We start from the raw sequence: 16,505 nt of genomic DNA on the forward strand, positions 1-16,505 counted from the left end.
TGTTTTTTTTACATGGTTTTTTTTTAGTCATCCCTGCCAGCGCCCCGTCGAAAGTGTTCGAATCAGGCCCCACACTTCCTGAAGCCAGCCCTGCACATCGGGGTTGCAAAATTGTATCAGGGGCCGGGTAGGGAAGGCTGTGCCTCCCAAAACAGCCTGCCCCCCCCATCCGACCCCCACCCACGTCCTGCCCCCGACTGCCCCCCTCAGAACCCGCAACCCATCAACCCCCCTCCGCTCCTTGTCGCCTGATCACCCCCTCCCGAGACCCCCATCCTAACTGCCCCCTGGACCCCACCCCCTACCCAACTCGCCCCATTCCCTGTCCCCTGACTGCCCCGACCCCATCCACCATCACCCCGACAGACCCCCAGAACTCCCACACGTACCCAACCCCCCCATTCCCCATCCCCTGACCGCCCCCCCCCCCAGAACCTCCGCCCCCTCCAACCACTCCCTGCCCCTTATCCAACCCCTCCTCCCAGCCCCGGCCCGGCCCCCTTACCATGCTGTTCAGGGCAGCGTGTATGGATGCCACGCGGCCTGCTGGAGCTCACAGCCCCACCCCCTTACCATGCCGCTCAAAGTGGCAGGAGCTGCAGAGCTGCCCAGAAGCGGTCCAAAGTGCTGGCAGTGCAGCGCGCTGAGGCTCTGCGAGAGGGGGGACGGTGGGGGAGGGGCCGGGGGTAGGTGATGTAAATGTCCAGATCATTTTGAATTATTATTATATCTGTACAGCTATATTGGGATTTATGAGCAGGGCTTTTTGCAGCCTAAAATTTAAGGGCAAACTGATAAGAAGGGCTGGCTTGCTTCAACTGGGGTCTAAAAAAGCAATGCTTAACTTACAAAATCTCTTGCAAACAAAATAATTCCTAGGTGTAGCTCCTCAGTTCTCCTTGCTTCCTGGTCTGGAAGTTCACTAACTCTGTCCTGCAGGGGTGGGCAGACAGGGCTCCCACCGAAAAAATAGTAGTGGACCTTCAGGGATTTTCCCTCAGCCTTCCACTGTCTCCTCTTTACATTTCTGCTCTAATGAATTCCTAGTTAGACCCTTCCCTTCCTTCCTCCATTACTGAGGGGCAGGTGCTCTCACAATCTCTCTCTATTATAATAATAGCATAGTGGAAAGGTAGCATAAATCTGAACTGTGGAGCAGATCTCGTAGGAAGTATACCATAGTACTGTCTGTCATGTACACTGTTCTATGGAGCTGAATGGTTAGTGTGCTATAGGGATGCGAATGCTATAAATACAGCATAATGGGTTTTACAAGATGTGCATACCACTGCCAGTTTGGCCTTTTTTTTTTTTTTTTAATTAAGATTTTGAACACATTCTTGCAAAATTCCCATTGACTTCAAAAGGAGCAGGGCAGGTCTCTTTATAATGCATCTTTGAGTCTCTCTGATGTCTTTCTACACTAGAATGTCCAAAGGAGCTAATCTGACCATAAGTCATGACATAATCTAAAATCAAACCAGATAGTCTCCGTGTTTTTAAACTGTGTTTTTAAAGGTAAAATTCCAGTTATGAAAACATTTTTGATTTTCACTCATTATCTGTATAGGCTTGTCTACACTTACAGCACTGCAGCAGTGCCTGCTGTAGCACCTGACGTAGGTACTCCACTTCTCCAACAGGTAGTAGCTATGTCAACAGGAGGGCTTCACCCGTCAACATAGCACTGTCTACATTCGGGGTTAGGTTGGTATAACTATGTCTCTCAGGGGATTTTCCACACCCCTGAGCGATGTCGTCATACCAACGTCAGTTGGCATTGTAGACCAGGGCTTCCTTGGAAGACCTTCCAGCAGCAAAAGAGGAGACTGGAATGAATTAATATTTAGCTCATTTGTGTGTTTGCTTTTTAAAAAGCATGTAATTACCCACTGTTTCCTTCCTGCTATACAGTCCATAAAGAAAAGCAGACTAGCCTGAACATGTGAACACACTCCTTTTGTTTAAGAGTTATACTAGAACCATTTTTGTTTGAGTAATTGGGTGAGCTTGCAACGGCCTTATACTCAATTCAGTGGCATGACTCTGTCTGTCTGTCAGGCCATCCAATCAATTCAAAAATTTCTGGGAATGTTCTAGGCAACAATAGCCAGAACCCTGTGGATTTGGGAGGAACTTGGAAAACCAAAAGGTGGGAAATGGGGGACACATGAAGCCCCTGCCAGCTCTTCAGCACAGCCAAACCTCAAGCACCTCTGCAATTTTCTGTAGGACAAAGAACTGATTGATGGCATCCATTAACACCTTCCAGCCTCTCACCTCTGCCTATCCTCCCAATGGAGTTTTAGCATGTTGACATCCTGAATGGCTTATATCCCCCAGACAGAAAGAAGAATAAGGATGGAGGAGAAAGGGGACATGAAGAGATTGGGGACCCTGATATGGAGGGAGGGTAGAATGGGGTGCACAGAACCTTTGGTGGATGACAGGTTGGTAGAGGGGGAAGAAGGACATACAGAGCCCCTGGTAAGCCAGGGGAAAGGAGGAAATGCGGAGAACAGGAGTTATTAAGGTTCAGACAGAGCCCTTGGCATGGGAAAAGAATGGGGGACTCTGCTACTGGTGGAGAGGGGAATGGAGACAAACAGAACACCTAGTGATGGGGGAGATTGGGGGCCCCTGGTAAGGAAGGACATGAAGGGACAAAGTGGACTGAGGTGCACACAGAGCCCTATCCATGGGGAGGAGAATGTTGGATTCTGAAATGGGAAGAGAGGGAGTGGGGAACACACAGAACCTTTGGGGGAGAGAATTGGTATGGAGATTAGTTAGTATGCAGAGCCCCTGCCATGGGATGAAAAGGGGGACTGGAGAGCATGGGGGAAGTGGAAATGGAAGGGCACACAGAACTCCTGGCAGGGGAGTGACTGGGGGGGAGTTGTAAGGAGTCCCTGAAATAAAGGGGGACACACAGGGAGTTCGTTGGGGAAGGAGGGAATGAAAGGATGGAAGGAGCCCTTGGTGTGTGCCATAAACTCAGCCTACACAAGCTATGACGTGTCTGACCCTCTAGTAAACAGAACATGCTATCTATAACACCCACCACTGGAGCAAAAGAAAAGGAGAGTGTGAGGGAAGCTCATTCGTGAGAGCTGCCATCAGGAAGGGATTGGTCATCAAGACAAATATCCTCCTTACAGGTTTAGCCTTGCCTGCAGCAGGAGATGCACTGTGATAAGCTTAATAATGTTTTTGCACCTGAAAAAGATTCCAGGTCGTCTTTCTAGTATTCCCCTCTGTGGCTTTTTAAAGACCTGTCCTTGATTTATGGCAGAGGATATTTTCACAGTTGACAACATTGTTTATTGTCTGTGCAAACAGAGTGAAATCAATTTCTCTTCAGCATTCTAACACTGAGGTCAATGAACAGAAGTTTGATTATGGAAATCACTAGTCACTTACACTTGTCATTTAGAAAACCATGTATTTATATTTTATTATTTTTTGCATTTGCCATTCTGATCATTATTTCAATGTACTTGGAATACTTTACACAATGGGCTAGAAGAAATACTGACAGGCTGCTATCATTTGGAGTCTCTCATTTACAAATCCAGGTAATAAATACCGACAGTGTATCAAATTAAAGGGATTAGTTTGATCTGGTCCCTACTCCCTGGCTAGGACCTTTCTTTCATATGTCTGTAGAATAGGATAGTCCACAAAGTAATGATAAAAGTACTTGTCAGGCATAAATTGCTCAGAAAATGGGTGTAAATGGTCAAGTAAATTTAACTTGTGCTAATCCAGCATTCAGTGGAAGAGCAAAGGAGTAGGCCGTTGTAAAAGGAAAAGTAACTATTAGGGAGGGAGCCAGTTTATGAATCCTTTACTCCTACGGATGAGTCAATGGGACTGTTCGTGCAATTAACTGCTCATCACTGCAAATAAAGGATTCACAATCTGGCCCAGGGCATGTAACATAAAGCAGGCCTCTCCTGCTGGCCTCTAGATAAATTAATTGGTGTTTGCACAGTGCTTTGAGCATGTAAAGCGTGTACAAGTACTAAGTATTATTATCCTTATTACTGTTTATAAACTGAAAATTTCAGTTTGAGTTTTTATAATTCAGTCTAGTCACAGGTGCAGGCATATAGCCATTTTATAAATGACTTAGGGCCTGTTTCTGTCACTCTAACTCCACTGAATTGTACTTTACACCATGCGTTGGCCCATTGACTGTCTGATGAATTATACAGCCGCACCACTGGGTAAAACGGCCCTATCTCAAGATTTTGGAAATCCTGGAGAGGAGCAGGGGAAAGTTGAATGATTCCAGATTCTCCCTTCCTCCCACAAATTTGCTCCTGTGGCTAGATCAGCGGTTCTCAACGTATTTACCATTGTGGGCCGCATATGCAGCTCTCTGTGTGTTATGTGGGCTGCATCCAAACAATATATAGACTACCTGTATGGCCCTGAGGCTATCACATGGGTCGCTGCTGTGTGCTGATTGGGCTGCAAATGGCCTCCAGCTGCAGGTTGAGAACTACTGGGCTACCTTAAATTATCTCTCGGTAAAGCCATCTTCCTTTTTCCACTGGTCCTGTAATGGCCCTGAGGGCAGCCAGTCATGGGAGCAACTCACATCTGCACACTTCATCTGGTGTACTTGTGTCATAAGGAAAGATGGCAGAATGGGACCTATGGTAGTAAAAAAATTGTGCAGATGGTACAAAAATTAATACACAAGACCCCTTGAAATGTGGAAAAAAACGTGATTAGCATAGCAATTTTGAAATGTATCTGCTGCTAGCTGTGAACAGTATGAATAAACAAAGTTAATTCAATTTAAAGTGTGCTGAAATGGCTAAGACCCCACAACTTCTTTTTGTTGTAGAAGCCCCCCACTCCTTGTAATGATGTGGGGGCCCCAGCTCTGTTCCACCGTACTCGAGCACATTTGTCTCCTCATCTTTCTTTTCTGCCCATTTTCTTTCTCTCTCCTATCCTCTTCTGCCTCTTGTTTCTCTTTCTCTCATCTTTTACTTTCTTCTTCTTGTGCCTGACTTTGCAACACCCCCAGCCCCGTAGGCTACAAGAAGGTCAGGTTGGGCCTGGGCCCCATGTGCTCTTGTGGTTGAGCTTAGTGCTGTGAAAGCGGAGGAGAGAAGCTTGGGCTGGTCGACTGCTGTCTGAGCCTGCAACATGTGAAGTGTTCCATAGCCAGCTGCTGCAAGACCTGGAAGAGAAGACTACTGGCTTCCAAGGAGTTGCTTTACCTATAGCCACAGAAGCAAATCTGTGGGAGGAAATAGTATCAGACGTTCATGCTCTTCTCCAAGATCCCAAGTTAGGGCAGCATTTTAAATTCCTTTCTATGGTTTTGCTTATGTACCTCTTGCTGTATACAGTTTGAGTCCATCTGAGAGTACTACTATGCATGAACATGTGTAGCTGGAATCATGAGAGTTAGCCATTCACCCTAAGTGCTCAGCTGGTACCATGACAGGCATCACTGTGAGAGAACCTAGCTAGATAGTCCCTTTCCTATTCTTTTTCAATTTTCCTTGTCTATGATATGTTTTGAATGATCTGTTGACCAGCTGGTGAATGCTAAAAGATCATGTACAGTAGTTATTACTATTTTTATGTACCATTTGTTTGCAGTGCTGCCTGAGAGGTACTAGGTGCTTTTCAGGCACATGAGAAGGTGCAGTTCCTGCCCTGAGGATCTCATCAATTAAGGACAAACAGATACATCCTAGTCTGGGAAAGGGAACAACAAAAAGGATTTCTATACAACTCAACAAGCATCACTATAGGCAACATGACAGAAATGTGTTTTGGAGAGGGGCTTAAAAGTGAAGGGTCCTTGTTAATGAGTTCAGCTTTCAATTGCATAAAAACAAAACATAACTGTCACTCAATCAGTTACCACAATATATATAGAAAAGAAACAAGAAGAGGGCGGCTTTGGAGTGATTCAGAAGCCCGGAATGGGGTCACGTGAAAGCAGATGACATAGGTGATTGTTCGAAAGACTGACAAACAGGCAGACAAGGATGGGAACACTAGCACCAACATTAGTTTTTGTATGCAAATCATGTGTTCCAATGAGTCTTAAAACTAATTCAGGGCTTCTGAATCATTCTAAGGCCTTCCCCTTCTTCTTGTTTCTTTTCTATTTACAGTATGGTAACTGATTATGTGTGAATTCTGTTTATAAGCAATAGTAGCTGAATAACCTACTGTTGATGTTTGAAATTGCTAAAATTCTCTGGGGTGCCCAAAATAGGAATCAGACTCACCAAGTGCAACCAGTACCACCAGTGACAACTAACTAACTTAATAAGACTCTTTCAGCATGATGATAACACTGTTAAGTAGATTTTCAATTGGTTGATTTATCTGGGAGTAGTGGTGTTATTTGCTTTAGGGGATATATACTCTGGTATGTCTTCTTTCCCCAAGGCAAATGTATAATACAACAAGAGACCTATCGGTATAAAGTTTAACAAAATGATCAACTTCAGTAATATTTGTACTCCCTTCATACTAAGATTAAAATATTTGAGGGTCATTTAACATTCATTTGTTACACTTTTGCAATGTGATTCAGTTGCACAGGACTTTGGGAAATCATTCTCCAAGCTAATGAATCAGGCTTTCAGAATGTGTTTATTAGCTACCCCTCACCGGGAACTGTGACATCTCTCAAATTGAAGCTTGCAAAAAAAAGATGACAAAATACATATTTCAAAATGTATTCAATTAATACTTGATGTCTGTAGGACAACTGTGATAGTTTTTTGGGAAAATCAAAGTCAAATTTTGTTCTTATGTAAATTCATTATGTAGATAATTAGGAACTTTAGAATGTCCAAATTACTTTCAGAAAGAAGGATATTAATTTTGTTTATTGAGCTAGAAATAATAAAACATTTGGAAATGTCATTTCATTAACATTATATGAGTACGCATATGGGGGATAGGAAGACGTAATTTCTTTCTGCAACTTGGGCTAATGAGAATATTAGGAAAATGTAGGACAGAGAAAACAAATGTTCAATTGTCATTTTAATAATTTATTGTAGACAAGAAGAAATAATCTCTCTTAATCTCAAAACAGTTGCCATGCTAATAAGTATTCCATGCTTATAGCCTCTACAGATGATAGTGCTGCAGAGAAGAAAGGTGGAACTCTCCATGCTGGTTTAATTGTTGGAATTCTGATATTGGTCCTCATTGTAGCAGCAGCCATCCTTGTGACAGTCTATATGTACCATCATCCAACGTCAGCAGCTAGTCTCTTCTTTATTGAGGTAAGTCAAAGGTGCCATGATGGGTCACTAATTCTGTTACTTGTTTAACATGATTATTCAGTCTACAGAATAGTACTTTCTAAGCTAAAACTATAGACTATTCTTTGAATCCTGATTGGTACTAGCTTTAATCTGTAATGTTTATAGAATCTTAAATACATAACCCATAAACTGCTGCTATAAATACAGTCACTTCCTCCACTCCTCACTACACCCCTTTTATTTCAAGAAAGTAGGTTTTTTTTACACAATGTGTATTCAAAGGCTATATGCAGTAATTTCAGTTATCAGTCATATTCACAAAATCTCTTGCTATCTTACATTTTACTCACTTAAAATAACATTTTGTCACTAGATGTAATGGTAACTGTGAAATAGATGCACATTGCCATTTTATTTGTGAGCTTGTATTTATTTTTTAATCTGCTTATTTGTCTAGTGTAAAAATAAAAGAATATGTGCACTAGTAAATTCTGCAAAATGCCTGACCTATGGCAAGTTTAATAACACTTGGGGTAAGCCAGACACTTCTGCAACGGATTCATTTGTTGAAATCCTTTAATGCCCTACCTGACAGTATATGACAACATGAGACTAGAACATTATCCCTAGTGCAGGTATTTGTGGCTCCAGTATATTGTGAGGATCTGCCCTCTGCTGTGATAAATATTTCTTTCAGAGCACAGCAGAGTTCATCTGTATCAAGCTAAATATATACTTGCTATACAAAAAAGAAAACTGAGACCATGCATGAAACCAACTTGCAGTGTTGGCCTACTTTTAAGAACATGGATAATATATGGAGATATACCTATCTCATAGAACTGGAAGGAACCCTGAAAGGTCATTGAGTCCAGCCCACTGCCTTCATTAGCAGGATCAAGTACTGATTTTGCCCCAGCTTCCTAAGTGGCCCCCTCAAGGATTGAGCTCACAGCTCTGGATTTAGTAGGCCAGTGCTCAAACCACTGAGCTATCCCTCCCCCTAAACTTGCAACAGATAACAATAAAGATGCATAACAACTGGAAATATCATGAAGGAGGTACCTGGGGATTGCTTAGGTCGAAGATCAGCCAAAAGGGTCTGGATCATTGATAAAACATTCACTCTTAGTAACAGGGGCATGAATTGAAGTGTAAATTAAACATGGCTTCATCTTTAAAACTACTTTATAGTTAAATAGAGAACTTACATGCAAGAGTAGTGACATAAATCAAAATGAAATGCTTACAAGTATTGTGAGAGCTCAGGCTATGTAACTACATTAATCATTTGGGATCAGGATCCAAATAACAAACTCAGGTATTTTTCATACATATCTAAGTGACAGACTGAGGCAAATTTCTGTTGGCATAAGTGAACCCAACTCCGCTGAAGGAGCTGTGTCCATTTCCGTTAAGTAGAAAATGTGGCCCACTGTATTTTTCACTAGCTTTAATTGGCCCTGGCATGGGAAACTTATTTATCTGTTAACGGAAACTTCCAAAAAGACTTGATTTGTGTGGCAACACCATTTTCCAAAAGGACAGAAACAAGGTACTGGCTAACGGTAAAATGCATATTAAAAGGGGGTTTCTGAGGTGCGTAGTTACATGGTCCAAAGCAGAAATTCTACCAGTTAACAAATTATTATTATTAAACATTTGTATTATAGTATAAATGTACACAGTTCTCCCTGGAACAGTAGAGCCATCTACTACATAATATATTTACTGTCACCAAAAGTGAAGTAATCCCAGCATTCAATGCTAATGAACTAGCTTACTAGTTTTCAAGACAGGCTGTTAGAAAATGTGGTAACATGATCTTTCTATCCTACCCAAAATGAATAAGATGCATGAAAATAAGGACAGTTATTGGTATGTAAGCATGGGTATTGTGCCAGGAAGGGGTAGGCTTTTGGGGTCAGTTTCATGATAACAGGTAGAGATGTTCCTTGAACACTGAGACTCAGATTTGCAGAGTATTTTTATTGATTTTTTTAGGTGCTTGAAAATGAGTAGAGAAAAAGATTATTCTGAATTTTAGAACATTACCACAGCTTTGGAAATATAATAGCAAGTATCTGCAGCCTCCAGTATAGGAGAATGCTGTTGCTTTCTGAAATGCAGTTGGTTCTTGCACTGATTGCTTCTATTAAGTACATTTTTATTGTTTGATGTTTTCAGATACTTTCATAATTACTACCACTGATCATTTAATTTCACAAAGAAAAACTATAAGTAGTTTGGCCAATTCAGAAAATGCATTCATCCTTCTCACCTGGTGCACAAGGGGTATGCACATGCAACTCCCACACACGGAGAGGAGAATGTATCCCCCTAAGATTTGCTTTTGGAAAGAACAAAAGTGCATATGTGGGAGGGAATGTAGAGGAAGATGATAAAATATAATTGTTATATGGAGACAATATATACAAAAACATTTACTCATTTGGTTGTAGAAACAATACCAAAGGTTCTGTCAGCATAAAGATTCATGACTGGGAATAAGACAGATTTCTGAGTAAGCGATGCTGGTAGCACAATGATGTAAGGGAATCCTTGTTAGAGGGAGATTTGAGACCAAAATACCCAGTCAACAGGGTTGGCAAGGTTCTCCAAAATAGCCAACTTACCTTATTTATTGGAGATGAGTTGAATAGAGATCTGGTGTTAGTATTGTAGAATATGGATTGAGAAATGCTGCCACAGGCTTGACCAAATAGCATGAAAGAAATCCCACCCCCTCCCCCAAACACACACGCAAACACACACAAATGTTAGGTAAAATAAGAGTAGTGAATGGGGAAAAAAAGTTGTTTTCATATATTTTGTATGACTTAAAGCACAGGTAGGCAGGCAACTTCTTCACATAATTGTATCTGAACAATTGACCTATAACCAGTCTGCTTTTCCAGAATTGGTGTTCCTTGAGCAGGGAGCATGAACTGTACCTCTTTGCCTTGAGTGGTGGTTCAGTCCTGGGTGAAGGTGAAGCCACAAATTCATTCTCATTTGTCATACTCAATCAAGATTTGAATCTAGGTCTCCAGAGTGAAGGCTAGTCAATGCAATAAATAAATAGCCAATGTACTGATGCGGAGAGAAGAAAGAGAGGAAGTGGACCTGCCTTTCCTATGCTTATAAAAACAAGCAATCTTATTGAATGTAATGATAACCTTTGTACAGAATTTTTAACCCAAGTTATAGAATTCTGTAACAGAAGTGCAGAGAATCCACTATTAAATGCTATAGGATGATCTTTTAATTCTCTATGAAGTATGTAATTTTATACTAGATTCTGTAGGTTTATAGAGTGACTGCCATAGAACCCTTTGGTTTTAGCCTTAATAAATGCATAAGACTTTTTCCATGTGGAGGGTATTTGTGTCTGGAGTGGGTCTGAATGCTGTGACCCAGAAATTTTGTGCTTGTCAGTTAGGAAGTCACAGATGAGCCCCTTTAATTGGAGTTTGTATATATAGCTACTTCGACTTGTTTGATTACATACTAAAATTATAAGTTGTTCCTGCAACATAACACAGCTGGAAGAGACAGCAGTGTGATTTCCATTTGCAGTCTATATATCATTATGCGGGATAGCCAGTCACCCCACATAAACCAACTGCCATGTAGCATCTACTACGACTGGACCCAGTGACACCTGTACAGTACATACTCTTTGTTAGCAAAGACAGGTTTCATTTGCTACTTATACAATGGTTCTTTGAAAGAAGACAGCACACTGCAATTCATTTTCAATAACCAAAGCATTTTATTATTCATTGCTCTTCATTATAATATCCTTTCAGAAAACAGGAAACAGTCAAATACCAATTTTTCTATATGTTTCCTTCATTGACTCTCAGAAGGCCTGTCAGATTATCATCTATTTTAATAGCAAATATTCACCATAACAACAGATGTATAGGACAATCTCTGCTGATGTTTTGTTAGCTTGTTAATGTAATGAACCGAAAAATATTTTACTCCTCTTTTAAATTTGTGTTTTGAAATAGAAAATGTTTTATTTAAAAGTGGAATAATTTTGACAAGTTTGAGGAAATGGTAATTAAATAACAAATGCAATACTTAGTCGGAGTGTAAATGGATACGTCTACACTACGCGCAAGGGGTGTGATTCCCAGTTCATGTAGACATACTTGTGCTAGTGTTCATCTGAGCCAGGATGCTAAAAATAGTGGTGTACCTGCGGGGAGCACGGACAGCCGCAGTGGGAGCACAGCTAGACACTCTGAGTACAAACCCACCTGAACCCCATAGGTATGTACTCAAGGGAGTTAGTCTGTGTCACCAATGCTGCTGCCCACGCTACCATGGCTACACTACTGTTTTAGCAGGCTAGCTCAGAGGAGAGCTAGCACACTTATGTCCCTGCAGGCTGGGAATCACACCCTTAGCTAGCAGTGCAGACATAGGCTAAGTCAGCAAGAATTTGACATCATTTGAAGGGATGGGAGATTCTTGGTGGAGATTTTAGTACTGGCCAGCAAGGTCAATTTTCACTACAAAAGAGGTAGTTACTAATCAGTCATTTCTTCTTATCACATATTAATGAATTTGCAGATATTTAATAATCCTCAGTATATTTTAGAACAGAGGTAGGCAACCTATGGCACGTGTGCCAAGGGCGGCACGCAAGCTGATTTTCAGTGGCACTCACACTGCCCGGGTCTTGGCCACCGGTCCAGGGGGCTCTGCATTTTAATTTAATTTTAAATTAAGCTTCTTAAACATTTTAAAAACCTTATTTACTTTACATACAACAATAGTTTAGTTATATGTTATAGACTTATGGAAAGAGACCTTCTAAAAACGTTAAAATGTATCACTGGCACGCAAAACCTGAAATCAGAGTGACTAAATGAAGACTCGGCACAGCACTTGTGAAAGGTTGCCGACCCCTGTTTTAGAATATATCTAACAACCAAGTACAGAGTAATGGATTCTCAGCAATGGACTGATTATAAGAGAACTTCATAGAATGAAAATTGTGTATCAAGTTCCATGGCTGGCTGGCAAATTGCCCACTCAGATGGCACTGCACTTTTTTCCACCCTTTGGATTGGAGGAGAATAAATGTATCCAAATGGAGCAGGGAACCCAGAAAAAGAGAGCAGCAACTATGTATTAGTAGTGCTTTCTATGGTAACTATGTTTGGATCCTTGCATGTTTTCAGGAGGGAATGGGTAGAGAGAGAACGATTATTCTAGGCAGCATGGTTCCTTTATAGTTCCAAGTTGGAACACTTATTCACCCTCTTGGAAGTGGTAGTTCATGTTTATTATTCAGGAGAAAAGCAAACAGTGAATATTCTGAGCTGGATTGCTGCCAAAGGAAAAGAGGACAGGGCAATTAAAATAAATTTCTTTGAAGTAGCACACATGTAGCTAACATTTCCATGTCAGATAATGACATGATAGAAAACAGAATACCTCTTGTGTCATTTCCCAGAAAATTAGGGTTTTTTTTCACCTTTTGACTGGAAACCCAGAATTCTACAATAATGGAACCTACCCTACAGCTTGTAGTAATGTTCTTACAGCACTGGGAATCATTACTGTGGAGCACAGTAGTATTTCTTTTAAAAGAGAAGGAATTGTCTAGAAGTATACAGTATTTTAGACATACCGTAGAATAAATACATAGAAGTTGATGGAGATTCTTGGGAAATGCTATTCCAAAAAGATTCGTCCAGGTTGTTCCAACAGCCACCAGCAACATTATCAAAAAAGAAACCAGAAAAAGGTCAAAGCCAGAAAGTCCACCAGAGATTGTAGTAATACCAATGCAAGAAGAACGTACACCAGAGGTTGGCATACAGTCTTACAGCTGCCACTAATTCTGGAGATGGTAAAAGAACAACCCTAGCTCTCACTTTCTTCAGTGGAAAGACTCCCTTTGAAATCAGTGGATTTGGATGAAATCCTAAAAGAGCATGTCAAAGATAATTCATTACATGCCAAATTCACAGCTAGTATAAACTGATACAGCTGCAGTGAACTAGAAGGGGCTGTGCCAGTTTATACCAGCAGAGAATTTGGCACTCAATTTTACAATAAACAAAAAAGATGAAGGGCTAACTCCTGATTCCATTGATACCAGCAGGAAAACTCACATTGAATATTGGTAGTGTATCTATGTACCAAAGCACTTTTGAGTAGTCTTGTAGCTGTACAATTAATAAAAGGTTATACACACACACATACACACACCCCTCTGGTCTCTGCACTAAGAACTCGTCTACACAGAGGGGTAATGCACTCTACATAGGGTGTGATTTCTTAAGTGCTCTAACATCATGCATTTTAATTGGTCCATGTAGACCCTGTTGATGTGCACTAAAGGTTCCCCAGTGCACTTTAGCATAGCGCTGTTTCAAACTGCACAACTTTAAATTACATTAGTGCACACCAGCAGGGTCTACACAGACCATTTAACATGCATTATGTTAGTGCACTTTAGAAATCACAACCCTGTAGAGCGCATTACCCCGCTGTGTAGACAAGTCCTGAGTCTGTGTATTTTAAGTTGTACATTGGTTACGTTACTGAGGTTGATTAGCAAAACACTCTCTTTTTATGTAAGTGCACAGAAAAGGATGAAGCTGAAGTATGTTTTTCTCTGTTTCATGATTTGTGTGTCTTACGGCCATCATACTGCATGCATGAGAGCATACACACACTCTTTTTGAAAACAAACCAAAGTGCCAAAGGAAGGAAGCTACAGTCTGCAGGGGCTAATTTAACTGGGTCTACATTCTTAGTGGAATCCTGGGTTTCAACAAATTGTATGCCCAAGACAAGAAAAATGCTATTAACTTCAAAAGAAGCAGGGGTCTTGAGATTTCTGTGAACTTTTCCTTAGAGTATGAAGCAAAGTAGGTGCTGAAGTGTTTGAATTGGTTTATTGAGCAGGGGGGAGGGATAGCTCAGTGGTTTGACCATTGGCCTGCTAAACCCATGGTTGTGAGTTCAATCCTTGAGGAGGCCATTTAGGGATCTGGGGTAAAAATCTGTCTGGGGATTGGTCCTGCTTCAAGCAGGGGGGTGGACTAGATGACCTCTGGTCCCTTCCAACCCTGATATTCTATGAAAACATATGTTCAGTTACACTTGGAACAGAAAATAGATATTGAACTGATAGAATGATTTGGGTGTGTATATATTAGTTAACTAGCCATGATATCTCTATCATTTATACAGAATGGTGTCAAGGTGGTTGTGACTGGTTGGATCACAGAAACCCCCTTGGGAGCTGCCACCTAATGTACCAAGACTACTTCTATTCCTGTTCTCCCTGCCAGCTCAGGACTTCAGCACCCTTTCTTGCTGAGCCAGACACTCCCGTCTGCTCCAACACAGACCCAGGGTCTGAATTACTTGCCCCAAAGCTGCAAGTTTATCTGAAAACAGCTCACAGAAGTGTGCTTGTCTATAGCACTCAGATGCCCAACTCCCAATGGGGTCTAACCCCAAATAAATCCATTTTACCCTGTATAAAACTTATGCAGAGTAAACTCATAAATTGTTCACCCTCTATAACACTGATAGAGAGATATGCACGGTTGTTTGCTCCCCCAGGTATTAATACATACTCTGAGTTAATTACTAAGTAGAACGTGATTTTATTAAATACAGAAAGTAGGATTTAAGTGGTCCCAAGTAGTAACAGACAGAACAAAGTAAGTCACCAAGCAAAATAAAATAAAATGCGCAAATCTATGTCTAATCAAACTAAATACAGATAAGATCCTCACCAGTTCCAGAATGCTCCCTTTTACAGGCTAATCTCCTTTTAGCCTGGGTCCACCATTACTTGTATCTGAAGAAGTGAGGTTCTTACCCACGAAAGCTTATGCTCCCAATACTTCTGTTAGGCTTAAAGGTGCCACAGGACCCTCTGTTGCTTTTTACAGATTCAGACTAACACAGCTACCCCTCTGATACTTGACCCCCTGTAGTTACTCTCCTTTGTTCCAGTTTCCTTCCAGTATTCTGGGGGGTGGAGAGGCTCCTTCTTTAGCCAGCTCAAGACCAAAATGGAGGGGTCTCCCACGGATTTAAATAGACCCTCCTCACTTCTATACGAAGTCCAGCTCCAAGATGGAGTTCTGGAGTCACCTGGGCAACTCACATGTCCATGCATGACTCAGTCTTTACAGGTAGAAGCCATTGTCCACATGGTATCTTGTATGTCTCCAGGAAGACTTCTTATGTGGATTGGAGCATTCCAGGATGCATTGTTCCCCAAATGCTTCCTGATCAGGTACTTAACCTTGCGAATTCCTTCCTAAAGAAGCTGACCAAATGCCTCACAAAGCTTACTTAGAAATCAAGCAAGTATACATAACTTTGAACACACAAATGATGCCTACATACAACTAGGATGAACATAACCAGTAGACCATAACCTTTACATAGATATGTTACATGGCATATGTAGCAAAACCCTATTCCAGTTATATCATACATACATTTATAAGCACACACCCCCCCCATAAAGCCTTATGGGGTACACTGTCACAGTAGTTTCATAATTTTTCCAAAAAAAAATCCTTTTTTTATTATGAATCATTTGGAAGATTGAAATTGTAATCTGACACCTCTCTGTTTCTTCTTCTCTGCACTGTATTCAACACGCATTTCCTTGTTTGTTAGTGTTGGACTACTCATAATGAAGTGCTATAGCGCTTACGTAGGGGATTATGACATACGGAAAGTTTCTATCTCAGAAAATAAAATCTGTATGTGGTCAAGTGGAAAGAATTATGAACTTTTCAAACAAAAGGACCCCTCCTGTTCTCATTGACATTTCAATGGGAACAGGCCCCAAACCAAGAAAAATGTTTATTACAATATGGAGCCTATTTACTTTTACAGGGTCCCTTTTAAATAAAACATACATAAAACATAAGGAGTAAAGATGTATTATCAGTGTAATAGAGGAGATATTGCCTGCTCAGGTCCTTTTTTAAATTATTGTTAAGATCTTTTTTCTCCTCTTGGAATACAAAAGTAAAATGCATTTAGTTGCCAGGGATACTTCCTTTTGAATCAGGTCACAAATTGATTCTGACCTTCAAGAATTCCTTCACAGTGTCTCTTGAGAATAAGGAATGTTGCAGCAAGATGATACTTTAAACTCCCCCTTTGCTGATTTTTGGAGGATAATGCACATATAAAGACTGATATCTTTCATATTTGTTTTAACAA

The 16,505-nt window shown here is 40.9% G+C and overlaps 1 protein-coding gene across 1 annotated transcript in view; it reads left to right on the plus strand.

Annotated features, from left to right (window-relative positions):
- Positions 1 to 16,505, plus strand: part of PLXDC2 (plexin domain containing 2) — a 363,862-nt gene that overhangs the window by 332,508 nt on the left and 14,849 nt on the right. Inside the window, exon 14 of the mRNA XM_065398467.1 lies at positions 7,126 to 7,286. Within this exon, the coding sequence (XP_065254539.1) occupies positions 7,126 to 7,286 (161 nt within the window). The remainder of the gene's footprint in view (positions 1 to 7,125; positions 7,287 to 16,505) is intronic.

This window comes from Emys orbicularis, chromosome 2, assembly GCF_028017835.1.
Source record: "Emys orbicularis isolate rEmyOrb1 chromosome 2, rEmyOrb1.hap1, whole genome shotgun sequence".
Lineage (NCBI taxonomy): Eukaryota > Metazoa > Chordata > Testudines > Emydidae > Emys > Emys orbicularis.